Here is a 16384-nt window from a genome sequence, read left to right on the forward strand (position 1 = left end):
ATATCAATGGGCAAAAGACATGAATAGAACTTTCTCTAAAGATGACAGATGAATGGCTAACAAACACATGAAAAAGTGTTCATCATCTCTATATAGTAGAGAAATGCAAATCAAAACAACTCTGAGATATCATCTAACCCCAGTGAGAATGGCCCACATCACAAAATCTCAAAACTGCAGATGCTGGCGTGGATGTGGAGAGAAGGGAACACTTTTACACTGCTGGTAGGACTGCAAACTAGTACAACCTTTTTGGAAGGAAGTATGGAGGAACCTCAAAGCACTCAAGCTAGACCTCCCATTTGATCCTGCAATCCCATTACTGGGCATCTACCCACAAGGAAAAAAATCCTTTTATCATAAGGACACTTGTACTAGACTGTTTATTGCAGCTCAATTTACAATCGCCAAAATGTGGAAACAGCCTAAATGCCCACCAACCCAGGAATAGATTAACAAGCTGTGGTATATGTATACCATGGAATACTATTCAGCCATTAAAAAAAATGGAGACTTTACATCCTTCGTATTACCTGGATGGAAGTGGAAGACATTATTCTTAGTAAAGCATCACAAGAATGGAGAAGCATGAATCCTATGTACTCAATTTTGATATGAGGACAATTAATGACAATTAAGGTTATGGAGGGGGAAGCAGAAAGAGGGACGGAGGGAGGGGGGTGGGGCCTTGGTGTGTGTTACACTTTATGGGGCCAAGACATGATTGCAAGAGGGACTTTACCTAACAATTGCAATCAGTGTAACCTGGCTTATTGTACCCTCAATGAATCCCCAACAATAAAAAGAAAAAATAAGAAATGTGCCACCTATGCCTATACTCTTCAGTGTTCTAATTAGAAAAGGATGCTGGATCAGTTTAACCTGGCTTATTGTACCCTCAATGAATCCCCAACAATAAAAAAAAGAAAAAGAAAAGGATGCTGGATTTTATCAAGTGCTTTTTCTGCATCTATTGAGAGGATGATAAGGGCTTTGTTTTTGCTTCTGTTGATATGGTGAATAACGTTTATGGATTTATGTATGTTAAACCATCCCTGGGATGAAACCTACTTGATCATGATGTTATGACTTTTTTGATGATAAGCTGTCATCTATTGGCTAGGATTTTGTTGAGAATTTTTGCATCTATATTCATCAGTGAAATTGGTCTCAAGTTCTCCTTTTTAGTTGAGTTTTTTCCTGGTTTTGGTATCAAGGTGATGTTTACTTCATAAAACTTGTTGGGGAAGATTCCTTCCTCAATGTTTTGGAATAATTTCTGCAATATAGGAATAAGCTCTTCTTTGAAGGTTTGATAGAATTCTGGTATGAAGCCATCTGGACCAGGGCATTTTTTTGTTGGGAGATTTTTTATTGTTTCTTTAATGTCAGTGCTTGAAATTGGTCTGTTCAGGAGATCTATTTTCTCCAGGCTAAGTCTAGGGAGAGGGTGTGATTCTAAATATTGATCTATTTCTTTCACACTGTCAAATTTCTAAGCATAGAGTTTCTGGTAGTATTCAGAGATAAACTCCTGTATCTCTGTGCCATCAGTTGTTATTTCCCCTTTATCATTTCTGATTGAGGTTACTAGAGATTTTACTTTTTCATTTCTAGTGAGTCTGGCCAAAGGTTTATCTATTTTATTTATTTTTTCAAAAAACCAACTCCTTGTTTCATTAATTTTCTGAATAATTCTTTTGTTTTCAATTTCATTAATCTCTGATTTAATTTTGGATATTTCTTTTCTTCTGGGGGTGGGGGTTTAGGCTCAGATTGTTCTTCTTTTTTCAATTCCGTAAGATGGCTTGTGAGTTTGTTGATATGCTATCTTTCTGTTTTTCCAATGTTGGCTTCTAAAGCAATAAATTTTCCTCAGGACTGCTTTTGCTGAATCCCACAGGTTTTGCTAGCTTGTGTGTTCATTGTAGTTATACTCAAAGAAGTTAATGATTTCCTTTTTTATTTCTTCCTGCACCCAACTGTCATTCAGCATAAGATTGTTTAACTTCAATCCCTTTGTATGAGGTTGAATGTTTTTGTTGGAGTTGAGTTCCACTTTTAGTGCCTTGTAGTCTGAGAAGATACAAGGTAAAATTTTAATTCTTTGGATTCTGTTGAGGTTTGTTTTGTGTCCTAGGATATGATCAATTTTGGAGAATGTTCTATGGGACGATGAGAAAAATGTATATTCTTTATCTTTGGAATGGAGTGTTCTATATATGTCTATCAAGTACAGTTGTTCTGTGGTCTCATTTAAATCTCTTATATCTTTGTTTAATTTCTGCTTAGAGGATCTGTCCAGCTCTGAGAGAGGGGTGTTAAAGTCCCCTGTTATTGTGGTGTTATAGAATATCATATTGCTCAGACTAAGTAAAGTCTGTTTCAAGAATCTGGGAGCATTTAAATTGGGTACATAAATATTTAGAATTGAAATGTCTTCTTGTTGTATTTTTCCCTTGACCAATATGAAGTGACCATCATGGTCTTTTTTGACTTTAGTTGCTTTAAATTCACATGTATCTGAAAACAAGATTGCAACCCCTCTTTTCTTTTGAATTCTGTTTGCCTGAAAAATTGATTTCCAACTCTTAACTCTGAGTTTTAATTTGTCTTTTGATGTAAGGTGTGTTTCCTGCAGACAGCAAATAGATGGCTTGTGTTTTTTAATCCAGTCAGCCAATCTATGCCTCTTCAGTGGGGAATTCAAGCCACTGACATTTATTGAGATAACTGATAAGTGTGGTAGAGTTCTACTCATCTGATTTTGTGAAAGTCCATTGCTTAGTTTTGTCTTTTGCATCATTGTGGAAGCTAGGTTCTGTCCTTTACTTTCTGGGTGTTTACTTTGCTGAAGGTCAATTGTGATGGTCAGTGTGTAGAACAGGTTGAAGTATTTCCTATAAAGCTGGTCTTGTTGTGGCAAATTTCCTCAGTGTTTGCATATCAGTAAAAGATTTGATTTTTCCATCAATTTTAAAGCTTAGCTTAGTGGGACATAGAATTCTGGGCTGGAAATAGTTCTGTTTAAGTAGATTAAAGATAGATGACCGTTGTCTTCTGGCTTGAAAAGTTTCATTAGAGAAGTCCACAGTCACCCAGATGGATTTGCCCCTATAGATCAACTGGCTGTTATGCCTGGCCGCTTGCAAAATCTTTTCTTTTGTCTTGACTTTAGAAAGGTTCATCACAATGTGTCTTGGAGAAGCTCAATTTGACTTGAGGCGACCAGGGGTATTATCCCTCTGAAAGGAGTATGTCAAAATCTTTGGTGATATTTGGGAAATTTTCATTTATAATATTCTCTAGAATGGCTTCCATTGCTCTGGGGCATTCTTCTTCTCCTTCTGGGATACCTATAACTTGTATGTTTATTTTTATTTTTATTTTTTTATATTTATTTATTTTTATTAAACCGTAGCTGTGTACATTAGTATGATCGTGGGGCACCATACACTTGGTTCATTAGCAAAATAACTAAGAAAATGCTACAAAAGCTATGTTAACTAATGTAACTTGTATGTTTAAATGCTTCATAATTTTCCATAATTCTGTCAAGAATGTTCTGCTTTCACTCTCTTCTTTTCTGCCTCTTTTACTATCTGAGTTATCTCAAGAGCTTTATCCTCTCTACCTCTGAGATTTTTTTCCTCTGCATGATCTAGTCTGTTGTTGATACTTTCTATTGCATCTTTAAGTTCCCTAATTGACTGCTTCAGTTCCTTCAGCTCTGCTATATCCTTTCTATATTCTTCATATCATTAATCTCTTATTTGATTCTGTTTTTGGATTTCCTTTTGGTTATTTTCCACTTTCTCAGCAATTTCCTTCATTGTTTTTTGGTTGTTTTCCACTTTCTCCACAATTTCCTTCATTGTTTTCATCATCTGTATTTTAAATTCCCCTTCTGTCACTTCTAACATTTCTTTATAGGTGGAATCCTCTGCGGTAGCTACCTCATGGCCCTTTGAAGGGGTTGCTCTGGACTGGTATTTCATGTTGCCAGGATTTTTCTGCTGATTCTTCTTCATGAGTGTTTTCTTGTATCTGTTTCCTTGCCCCAATTTTCCTTTCACTTCCTCTTGCTCTTTAAGTTACTGTGCCTCTGGCCTAAAGTTTTAATGAGTCCTTTTGGTACAGGACCAGAAGGATAAGAAGACTGAAGAGCAAGAAGGAAAAAAAGATTTTAAAAATAAAGAAAAAAGAGAAAGGAGAAGGGGTGAGTAAAAGGAAATATTGACAAAAAGAAGAGAGCCACCAGAAGGAGGAGACAAGAGTAATATAGGTGTACAGTAGGGTACCTTGACCCAACTTAAAACCCCCCAACCTCCGGGGGTGCTGTTGGGTGGTTCCCCTGAGGTCAGCAGCTCTTTGCCAGCCTGATCAGACACAGCACCCTACCTCCACCTCCACCAGGTAGAGAGGAAAGACAGAAATACCACAAATCAAACCGAAACAAAAATACCAAAACCTCTACAGGATAAAATTGGGGGAGGGGGGGAGCAAATAAGGACAGAAACACTAGTAAAAATGAATTTCCAATTGTCAAAGAAGGCAAAAATGGAAGATTGTATTTAAACTATAAAAGTGAAGAAAGAAAAGAGAAAAAGTAAGAAAAGGAAAAAGGAAAAATCTAGAGGAAAAATGTTGGAATCAAGGGGGAAAAAAACCCAGAAAAACAAAAACCCCAAAACCAAAAAACCAAAAGGTTTTAAGGTTCTTCTCAAGGCAAAGAGTCCATGTTTCTATGGGGGGAGGGGGGGAGAAAGTATTATAAAGAAGCCGCTAAAGAGTGGAACAGCCACCAAAGTAGGTCTTCTTAACTAAGATTAAAGGTCCTCGGGGGTCTCTGAGACCCTGGGAACTACAGACGTGTGTGTGTGTATTATTTTTTTTTTTTTTAAGAGGAGAGTATATAGCTTTTATGAGATTCTTAAAGGGACTCAGAACTTCAAAATATAAAGGAACCAAAGCAAAGCCTAAAGGAATATTACAGAGTATGGAAACTGAACTATTTTATTCACTTTCCAGGCCTGAAGGACCAAGAAACTCTTGGGGAGCTGCCCTTTAAGTTATAACAGAAATGGCAATATTCATTCATGAAGAGAAAAACTGAGGCATGATTTCAATTGGCTCAGCCTGCCTTTCCCCAGCATCCAAAAACATCCTCCCCGATGTGTAACACAATTCCTCCTCACAGAGCTCACAGCGGGCTCTGACATGGGAAGGTTGGTCAGGATATAGAAAGATAAGAAAGTTCTCAGTCCTTGAAGGCTCCAATGGAGAGAGGTTCTGGAGAACATCTCCTCCCTCTAGAAACCTCACAGACACACAACATCATGACTCACTCTCTGGTTCCTAAGTGCTATGGGGCAGTCATTCATGAGGAAGAGAGAGACTGGTATGGGGAGACTCAGGGTCATTTGAGAGAGAGTCTAAGAAGCAATATACATGTGTTCAAATATTCAAGACAAAGTTTAGTATGCCAGCTAAGACATGACAGGAGAGGTGGTTCACAGAGATAAGCCTGTCTTAGGCCTGCGCCTCCATAACCTCCTGATCATTGCCACACATGGTTCATGGTCTAATCAGGGTTCCTCACGTGAGACTGGGGTCGGGGAGAAAGCTGGGGCTTCTGACTCCCAGGGATGTCCTTCCCATCTCAGGGGATGAGGGCAGTTGTGTCCAATCAAGATTAAAGTCTGATAGGTGGCAGAAGCCCCCAACAATGAGCCTGTGATAGGAACAAAGGACACGGCCCTCTGCCCCTGGCCAGCCCAGTCATGCCGGGGCCAGGCAGACAGCCCAACTGTCTTGCACTCAGGCAGGGCAGCTGCCCCCATCCTCACAACATAACAGTCCTAAGTGCCTTCCTGCTTTCTCATCCTGTCATTGGCCCCTAGAGGCAAAGAGGTAAAGAATGAGACAATCAGTCTGCAAACGAGCCGGGAGTAGGAAGAGCTGGCAGGGAAGGCTAAGGAGCTGGGACTTTGTCCTTAACGACAAGGTCAGATCTGTGTTTTAGAAAGGTAACTCTGGGAGCAGCAACAGGAGGAATGGATATGAGGACCCAAACCAGGGCAGAGAGACAGGTTAGGAGATGATGCCAGTGCTCCTTAAACACTGAACGCAGGAATAAAGGATGGAAGGCTATCTGCCATCAAGCCATGTGTCTGCTTAACTTCCACACCTGGAAAAATACTGAACCAAATCTTCCCCAGAAAAACTTAGAAATGGAAGGTGCTAAATTAGCAAATGATAATCAGAGCTGAAACAAGGAACTGCTTTGTCTTGTCAAACCATGTGTGCTGTCTTTCTTGACTTGGGGATCTACCTGCAAAGCCAAGCAAGTCAAGAGCCCCATTATGGCCCCTTGGGCCGGCCTCAGCCCCTCTGGTGAGACACAGTTGTCAGGTAAGCTGAGAAAACCTGCTGGTGTCAGGATTTCCCTTCTGCACACCGCTGCCTGAAAGGTCAAACCTAGTGATTTAGATTCAACCTGAGGCAGAGAAGGATTGAGTCTGGGTATGCTTAACATTTTTGCCAACAATCAGTGATGAGATGAAAGAGCACATTAATTTTTGAGATGAAGCCTGGGCTGGTTAAAAATATGTTATGAACTGAGAATTCAAAAGGACCAGCCATGGTGGAGGAGTGACAAAATTTGCAAACTAAAAGGACAAAAACAAAGCAAAACCCTGTCCCAGGAGAGCTACGGACAAGCTGGGCAGGACTCAAAGAAATAGCCTTCCTGCTCCTGACACTCACTTGGCCCCAAGCGTATGATAATCTACCACAGGACGGCCAGGGGCGTGGGCGGCAGTGAGTGCAGAGCAGGGCAGCACTTCTGATGGTTGTTTAATCTGAAGCCTTGATTTGGACATGGGTCAAATTTTCTGGCTTTCCCCGCTGAGAGGCTGAGGCAGCAGTCCCCAGAGTGTACCCTTGACTCTTGAATTAGGCGAGTTTGGCAGGATCCTGGCTCTAATTAATCAGGATTAAGTAATGCCACATATTAGTTGAGCCTACTACATGTTAGCTGCTGTGTTAGGTGCTACAAAAATATTTTTGCGTTTAAGTCTTCAATATCTTCACTAGAAAGCTGCTACTATTTTCTCCATTTTTACAGATTGGAAAAGTGTGGCCTGAGAGGTTACATCATTTGCTCAAGGCCACAAGCTAGTAAGTGGCAACACGAACCCTCACAGAAGTCACATCCTGAGAGGAGCCGGGCCTGAGGTCAAGGTCTCTGCCATCACTAGACCCTGCTGTGGGCCTGAGTTTCTATACCCGTCAGAGTCAGCATGAGAAGCAGAGGAGAATGTGACTGCTATTGCCCTTCAGCGAACACCATAACAACCAGAACTAGGAGGTTTGTTAATTGGCAAAGTGATCTTACAAAGAGACATTCTTCATGATATGAGTGGTGCTTAAGATACACAGTTGAGTTAAAAATATAGGACATCCCTTCGTCACTGTGAACAGGAAAGAGCATGACCATCTGGCTGAGGTTGCCAACATCTCCCTAGAAGTGCCCACTAGCCAGAAATGGCCAAATTGAGCCACTACATACACACATTATAAATGATGACATGTGACTATCTCGCTTCCCTTAGAGCCCTACTGAGCTCTGGGCCTGGCAGAGGAAGGGAGGAAGCTTCCTCCATCCCCTGTGAAAGCATCATACCACATGCCTCCTGGGTCGCCCACTACCCACTCTGAAAACTGCCCTCTCCTGCGTCCTTTTCTTCCTGTGGTTCTTTCTCCCCGTGCAGACAGTCGTAAGCAGAAGGGAAAGTTGTAATGGCACCTTTCCCAAATGTCAGCCTCTCACAGAGGTGAATGCTGAGAGTTGGTCCATAGAGGAACCTCTCACTGAAGCCTAGCGAGGCCCATTGCCAAAGGTGGGATATATGGTGACAATGGGACCAGAATTGTCCGGCTGTCCCAGGGCTTCCTTCAGCATAGCACTTTTTTCTCTCTTCTGTTTTCTGTGAAATTATTCTCTTCATATTTTGTTTTCATTTTGAGCCTCTACTTTCAGCTTCCCTTCACTCTGGCTCAGATCTGCTCCCCAGCGCTTTCTTTGGCAGCCTCCAGCCCACACTGCGAAACTTACATAGCTAGCCACGCTTGTAGAGTCTCCCTTGCCGTAACTCTGTCCCCTCTTTTGAAGCTGCTTGTGTCCAAATATTTTTTTATTTATTTCATATTAATATAAGGATACATACAATTCAGTTTCATTGTCTGTCTCTGTTAGAAAAAGTTTGGGTTGTACTTAAGCTGTTCACCCAGGAGATGTGCCATATGCCCCTACATTGTGCCCATTAGGTGGGAGCTTACTTCCTCCCCTCCCTAAATTTAAGTTTGTTCCTATAGTTGTTTGTCTGCCCGTTTCAAATTAGTATTGAGTACACTAATTTGGGATGCTTGTTTTTCCATTCTTAAAATACTTTAGTAAGGAGAATGTTCTTCAACTCCATCCAGGTAAATACAAAAGAGACAAAGTCTCCACCGTTTTTATGCCTGAATAGTATTCCATGGTATACACATACCACAGTTTATTAATCCATTCATGGGCTGGCAGACACTTGGGTTGTTTCCACATCTTTGTGATTGTGAATTGAGTTGCTATAAACATCTGACCCTTTTTAACAGGAGGTTTCACTGTCTATCCAGGGAAAGTGTCGTAATTGTAAGTATATTGGATGGAGTTGAGTACTGCTTCCAACTCAGTCATCTGAGATCGGGCAGCCAAGAAAAAAGTCTAGATTTAGGTGTACACTGCAGTGGACAGGAGAGATTGTGGAAGGGATGGGAATCTTGTACAAAGAAACAGGAACAAATATAATGAAGACTTTGGCTCCAGATTAGCTAGTCCCTACAAAGGAGAGCCAGGGGCTTAGCAATGCCGGAAAAGACGCGAGTAGGGCAGGAGAGTAAAGCAGGATGGAAGGGGAGTGGAAAGAAACTTGTCCCTGAAACCTTGAAAGGAGACTTCCAGTCATCATTCAAGAGATGTCTCCCCTGGCATATCCAAATAAAGGGATTACAGCCTGAGGGACCCACGGGCTCAGTCATCACAACTCCCCACATCTGCAAAGGAAGAAGTGAAGCTCTGGGTACCACCCCCCCACACACACAGGCTGCCAGATTTAACAAATAAGAACCTAAATTTGAATTTCAGATGAAAAATTGTTTAATATATGTCCCAAATAGTGCATGAAATGTACTTAAAAAGTGTTCATCCTGTATTTTACATTTTTGAGGCGGGGAAGACCAGTCCTTGCACTGTCACCTGGGCTAGAGTGATAGCATTATAGTTCACTGCAACCTCAAATCCCTGGGCTCAGGTGTTCCTTCTGCCTCAGCCTCCTGAGTAGCTGAAACTACAGGTGCTCACCATCACACCTGGCTAATTTTTTAAAATTTTGTAGAGATGAAGTCTTGCTCTTACTCAGGCTGTTCTCAAACTCCTGACTTTAAGCAATCCTCCCTCCTCAGCCTCCCAGAGTGCTAGGATTACAAAGAGCATTTTACATATTTTATGTGACAAATTGCCTCTCTGAAGTAGTTACTTGGCCAACCAGGGACAGACCCAGGACTAGAATCCCGGCTTTCTGTCTGTCAGGAAGACAGGAGGGATAAAGAATGTTCCAGGAGTCCAGTGCCATGCCTGAGAGGTCACTGCTAACACGTCACCTCTGCTGATAGATCTTCACACTGTCATTAGGAAATTAACCCACAAAGACAAATTCCACTAAGTGGGATATTTACCCTTTTGACTATGACATATCCAGCATTGGTGTGGGGATCTGTGTCAACCCCCAGTCGTCCCTCGTTGTCTCCCTCTGTGATGCGGTACAGGATTTTAGAACTCCCAGTAAGCGGCTCATCGTTATCAGTGGCCTGGATGGTTAAGATGGTGGACCCAATGTTTGTGTCTTCAGGAATGGTCAGGTTTCCATACTAAGGAGGAAATAGGGGAAAGAAACAGTGAGAACATCCACTGTCATCAAGCATCATTGCCAAAGGATGAACACAAGTCATAGTTTGCATTAGTATGTACGGGGCATGCTTTCCCCAATGTGGTCATGCTGTGGTTGATTTTTTTTTTTTTTTTTTGAGACAGAGCCTCAAGCTGTCACCCTGGGTAGAGATCTGTGGTATCACAGCTCACAGCAACCTCCAACTCCTGGGCTCAAGTGATCCTCCTGCCTCCACCTCCCAAGTAGCTGGGACTATAGGCATCCGCCACAACGCCTGGCTATTTTTTGGTTGCAGCCATCATTGTTGTTTGGCAGGCCCGGGCTGGATTCGAACCTGCAAGCTCAGGTGTATGTGGTCGGCGCCTTAGCCACTTGAGCCACAGGTGCCAAGTCTGTGGTTGATTTTAACATCAGTCACACTCATAAGTTGAAATCCATCGTACCAATGACCACAACATCTCAGAATGATACTGATAGAATTCTAAGACAGAATCATCCTACCCTTATCCAGTGTTTAATAACTATAATTATTATTATAGTATTAGTGAAATAAATAGCTATAGTGGATTAAGTACCTATAATATGGCAGGTACTTGATATACCCTATTTTAATTTTTAGATCAACCAAGGAATAGAGGTTAATTAAAAGCTTGAACTGTGGATTCAAATGCTCTGAATATGAATCCTAAGCTTGCTACTTATCAATAGGATGACTCAAAGCAAGCTACCTTCTTTACCTGTTTGTCATCTGTCTGATGAAGATAATAATAATAGAACCTACTTCATGTTTGCTGTGGGGATTAAGGGAGATAATACATGTGAAGCTCCTGAGTGCCTGGCACACAGTAGGTGTTCAATAGGGCAATGAAACCCCCTACTGAGTAGCTGTATTAGATATTGGAGAGGTTAAACCCACCCAGGATCACATAGTTAGTGGGCCATAGAATTGGGAGTTGAAACCATGTTTGTCCAAATCCCAAGCCCGTGCTCTTAATCACTGGCCTGGACCATGCCCCATTCCCCTGGAAATCCCAGATAGATCATCTCTCCTGGCATCATGATCTTAAAGATAACAACTAAGGTCCAGCAGAGGACCATGACAACAAAAGAAGCAGGTTCTCTGTAGCCAGATGTGTGTGTGTGAGCTCTGAGACACCCAGTGCAGGATTCTTACCCTCAATCTAAAAAACACTGTCTAGGTGAAGTACGAGGAAATCCCATTAGGAAAGGATTAAATGCTCAACAGAATGGGGGCTGAGAAGAAATGGGCTCATTTATATACTTGCTTAACCTCAGTGCCTGTTATATAGGATACAACCAGTCACACTTCTTCCCACCTCCAGCCCCTTCATAAATCAATTCCCTTCTTTGTCACAGCCTTGTCCCTATTTTGATTTATGAACTTCATCACAGGGCTCTGGGCTGCCTCACAGCTGACTTCAAATATGACAGAACAATCTCTTCGAATGGGCTTTTCTCTCCGTCAATATAAATAGAGACATCCCTTTTAGGCAATCAGTGATAAAGCCATCACGAAATCTGAAGCCCAGATCAGGAAAGATAAAATAATAATTTTTCTTGAGGTTCTAAACTAATATTTTCCTTTTTGTCCAATTCTAATTTTTACAAATAACTTGGGCACATTTTTCTTTGGCATAAACCAGAGAGTCACTTTTTTCTTCTCTCTTTCTCTTACCCAGTCATTACAAAGTGAATTTAAATTATCAATATTCCAAATATTAAATTTTTGACTAAAAATTTTTGTTTGAACTTAACAGTATTTTATTCATTATCCCAATTGACACAAATACATAATGAGAAACAGCAAGTGGTCATTCAACTCCTTTCCATTTGACAGAGATTATGGTTGTAGCTTTTAATCAGCCCTTGGAATAAATGAGCTGTTGGCAGGAGTGTATAAACAGACATTCCCAGATAACTGTAACAGTGGATGTTAACATGTTCCCTGCAGATTTCCACTGAAGAAGGTGCCTGCATTTGAAGGCTCATGGACCCAGGCTACCTGGTAAGTCTGGCACTTTTCCCATATGTGTCTTTATCCCAGAAGTGGGGTCAAGTAACATGAACAAAGTAAAGAAAAAAAAAAAAAACAGGACAACTACTCACATCTGATTTTTCAAAGATGGGGATCTGATCATTGATATCAATAACGTTGATTTGCACAGCACAGAAGGTGTGGAAATCTGAAAACCAAAGTTAGATATCACAAAAATTTTCACCAAAAATCATGCATTAATATCAGGAATCTGCAAGGAAATATGTGGCAAGTGAAGCCTTAACCACTATTTTGCAATCAACATGCAATTTATGTGGAAAGAGGGCTCTCTGGTCTCACCTGTACCCTCAAGCAGGTTGTCAAGGAGGATGGAAGGAGTTGAAGACAGACCTGAGAGAAGTTTTTCTCAATTCCCTTTTGCTCCCCACCTTCCTCCATCCCAGGTAAGGTTTGTTCCTGACCAGGATGGCTCCTTTTTTGTGAAGCAGCCTCTCTTTCTCTTACTGGTGAAACCTAAGTAGTCTTTAAAGCACAGTATAAAATTATCCTTCCAGAAAGCCCTCCCAGCAGCTAGGTTTCCTTCTCTGGATGCATCTGCTCTACATCTGCTCTGCTGTCTGTGGTGGGGAATCTCAGGGGCACCTGCTCCCTCCTTTCCTAATAAGGGAAGAAATCATTCAATGAGCCTCCTCCAAAGGGCATGACTGTTCAGCCTGCAAGAAGCAAGAAAGGTAGCTCAAGGAACCCTGAAGAAATGGCCCAGGCTTTCAGGAATGGATCTGACAATTCGAAGACCTAGTGAAAGACAGCAGCTTCAATGAGATCCAAGATGAGCACCATGAAAATGGGGAGAAATTTGGAGACATAATGGCCTATTCTTTGAGGGGCTGCCATCTTTCTAACCACAATGTACTTTAATACTCTGGGCTCTGGGATCTCATGGTTCAGACTCTGCTGCTGCCACTTATCAGATGTGTAAGAGTTTGGGCACATCATTCGATGTGTCTGGGCCTCAGTTTATGTATAAAATGTAGCTAAAAACAGAACCAAGCTTCTCATTGTAATACAATCTGTGAGCAGTCTCTATGCACCACGCACTGTCAAGCACTTTACCTGCATCCGTCATCTTCACAGCTTCATGATGTGTATGTACCATTATTATTCCCATTTTTTTTTTTTATTGTTGGGGATTCATTGAGGGTACAATAAGCCAGGTTACACTGATTGCAATTGTTAGGTAAAGTCCCTCTTGCAATCATGTCTTGCCCCCATAAAGTGTGACACACACCAAGGCCCCACCCACCTCCCTCCGTCCCTCTTTCTGCTTTTCCTCCCCCCCATAACCTTAATTGTCATAATTTTCTTTATAGAGGTCCTTCACCTCCCTTGTTAGGTATATTCCTAGGTATTTCATTTTCTTTGAAACTATGGTGAAGGGAGTTGTGTCCTTAATTAGCTTCTCATCTTGACTGTTATTGGTGTATACAAAGGCTACTGACTTCTGGACATTGATTTTATATCCTCATATCAAAATCAAGTACATAGGATTCATGCTTCTCCATTCTTGTGATGCTTTACTAAGAATAATGTCTTCCACTTCCATCCACGTTAATATGAAGGATGTAAAGTCTCTATTTTTTTTAATAGCTGAATAGTATTCCATGGTATACATATACCACAGCTTGTTAATCCATTCCTGGGTTGGTGGGCATTTAGGCTGTTTCCACATTTTGGCGATTGTAAATTGAGCTGCAATAAACAGTCTAGTACAAGTGTCCTTATGATAAAAGGATTTTTTTCCTTCTGGGTAGATGCCCAGTAATGGGATTGCATGATCAAATGGGAGGTCTAGCTTGAGTGCTTTGAGGTTTCTCCATATTTCCTTCCAGAAAGGTCGTACTAGTTTGCAGTCCCACCAGCAGTGTAAAAGTGTTCCCTTCTCTCCACATCCACGCCAGCATCTGCAGTTTTGAGATTTTGTGATGTGGGCCCTTCTCACTGGGGTTAGATGATATCTCAGGGTTGTTTTGATTTGCATTTCTCTAATATATAGAGATGATGAACATTTTTTCATGTGTTTGTTAGCCATTCGTCTGTCATCTTTAGAGAAGGTTCTATTCATGTCTCTTGCCCATTGATATATGGGACTGTTGGCTTTTTTCATGTGGATTAATTTGAGTTCTCTATAGTTCCTAGTTATCAAGCTTTTGTCTGATTGAAAATATGCAAATATCCTTTCCCATTGTGTAGGTTGTCTCTTTGCTTTGGTTATTGTCTCCTTAGCTGTACAGAAGCTTTTCAGTTTAATGAAGTCCCATTTGTTTATTTTTGTTGTTATTGTTTCAATTGCCATGGCAATCTTCTTCATGAAGTCTTTCCCCAGGCCAATATCTTCCAGTGTTTTTCCTATGCTTTCTTTGAGGATTTTTATTGTTTCATGTCTTAAATTTAAGTCCTTTATCCATCTTGAATCAATTTTTGTGAGTGGGGAAAGGTGTGGGTCCAGTTTCAGTCTTTTACATGTAGACTTCAATTCTCCCAACACCATTTATTTATTTATTTTTTTGTAGAGACAAAGTCTCACTTTATCGCCCTCAGTAGAGTGCCATGGCATCACACAGCTCACAGCAACCTCCAACTCCTGGGCTCAAACAATTCTCTTGCCTCAGCCTCCCGAGCAGCTGGGACCACAGGCGCCCACCACAACACCTGGCTATTTTTTCTGTTGCAGTTTGGCCGGGGCAGGGTTTGAACCCGTCACCCTCGGTAAATGGGGCCAGCGCCTTACCGACTGAGCCACAGGTGCCGCCCTCCCAACACCATTTATTGAATAGGGAGTCTTTCCCCCAAGGTATGTTCTTGTTTGGTTTATTGAAGATTAGGTGGTTGTAAGATGTTAGTTTCATTTCTTGGTTTTCAATTCCATTCCAAGTGTCTATGTCTCTGTTTTTGTGCCAGTACCATGCTGTCTTGACCACTATGGCTTTGTAGTACAGACTAAAATCTGGTATGGTGATGCACCCAGCTTTATTTTTATTACTAAGAACTGCCTTAGCTATACGGGGTTTTTTCCGGTTCCATACAAAACGCAGAATCATTTTCTCCAAATCTTGAAAGTACAATGTTGGTATTTTGATAGGAATAGCATTAAATAGGTAGATTGCTTTGGGAAGTATAGACATTTTAACAATGTTGATTCTTCCCATCCATGAGCATGGTATGTTCTTCCATTTGTTAATATCCTCTGCTATTTCCTTTCTGAGGATTTCATAATTTTCTTTATAGAGGTCCTTCACCTCCCTTGTTAGGTATATTCCTAGGTATTTCATTTTCTTTGAAACTATGGTGAAGGGAGTTGTGTCCTTAATTAGCTTCTCATCTTGACTGTTATTGGTGTATACAAAGGCTACTGACTTCTGGACATTGATTTTATATCCTGAAACATTACTGTATTTTTTTGATGACTTCTAGGAGTCTTGTGGTTGAGTCTTTGGGGTTCTCTAAGTATAAGATCATGTCATCAGCAAAGAGGGAGAGTTTTACCTCCTCTGCTCCCATTTGGACTCCCTTTATTTCCTTGTCTTGCCTAATTGTATTGGCTAGAACTTCCAGCACTACGTTGAATAGTAAGGGTGACAGAGGACAACCTTATCTGGTTCCAGTTCTAAGAGGAAAAGCTTTCAGTTTTACTCCATTCAGTAAAATATTAGCTGTGGGTTTGTCATAGATAGCTTCAATCAGTTTTGGAAATGTGCCACCTATGCCTATACTCTTCAGTGTTCTAATTAGAAAAGGATGCTGGATTTTATCAAATGCTTTTTCTGCATCTATTGAGAGGATCATATGATCTTTATTTTTGCGTCTGTTAATATGGTGGATAACGTTTATGGACTTGCATATCTTAAACCAGCCTTGCATCCCTGGGATGAAACCTACTTGATCATGATGTATGACTTTTTTGATGATAAGCTGTAATCTATTGGCTAGGATTTTTGTTGAGAATTTTTGCATCTATATTCATGAGTGAGATTGGTCTGAAATTCTCTTTTTTGTTTGGGTCTTTTCCTGGTTTTGGTATCAGGGTGATGTTTGCTTCATAGAATGTGTTGGGGAGGATTCCTTCTTCCTCAATTTTTTGGAATAATTTCTGCAGTACAGGAATAAGCTCTTCCTTGAAGGTTTGATAGAATTCTGGTGTGAAGCCATCTGGACCAGGGCATTTTTTGGTTGGAAGATTTTTTATTGTTTCTTTGATCTCAGTGCTTGAAATTGGTCTGTTCAGGAGCTCTATTTCTTCCTGGCTAAGTCTAGGGAGAGGGTGTGATTCCAAATATTGATCCATTTCTTTCACATTGTCAAATTTCTGGGCATAGAGTTT

At 41.0% G+C, this 16384-nt stretch overlaps 1 protein-coding gene across 7 annotated transcripts in view; it reads right to left on the reverse strand.

Annotated features, from left to right (window-relative positions):
• CDH17 (cadherin 17) overlaps window positions 1–16384 on the reverse strand; it is a 114562-nt gene that overhangs the window by 22692 nt on the left and 75486 nt on the right. For all 7 annotated transcript variants that reach the window (XM_053559007.1, XM_053559005.1, XM_053559001.1 and 4 more), the window contains 2 exons: window positions 12117–12193; window positions 9778–9969 (listed from right to left, as the gene is read on the reverse strand). In XM_053559007.1, coding sequence (XP_053414982.1) covers window positions 9778–9969; window positions 12117–12193 — 269 coding nt within the window. The remainder of the gene's footprint in view (window positions 1–9777; window positions 9970–12116; window positions 12194–16384) is intronic.

The sequence above is a fragment of the Nycticebus coucang genome, chromosome 13 (assembly GCF_027406575.1).
Source record: "Nycticebus coucang isolate mNycCou1 chromosome 13, mNycCou1.pri, whole genome shotgun sequence".
Lineage (NCBI taxonomy): Eukaryota > Metazoa > Chordata > Mammalia > Primates > Lorisidae > Nycticebus > Nycticebus coucang.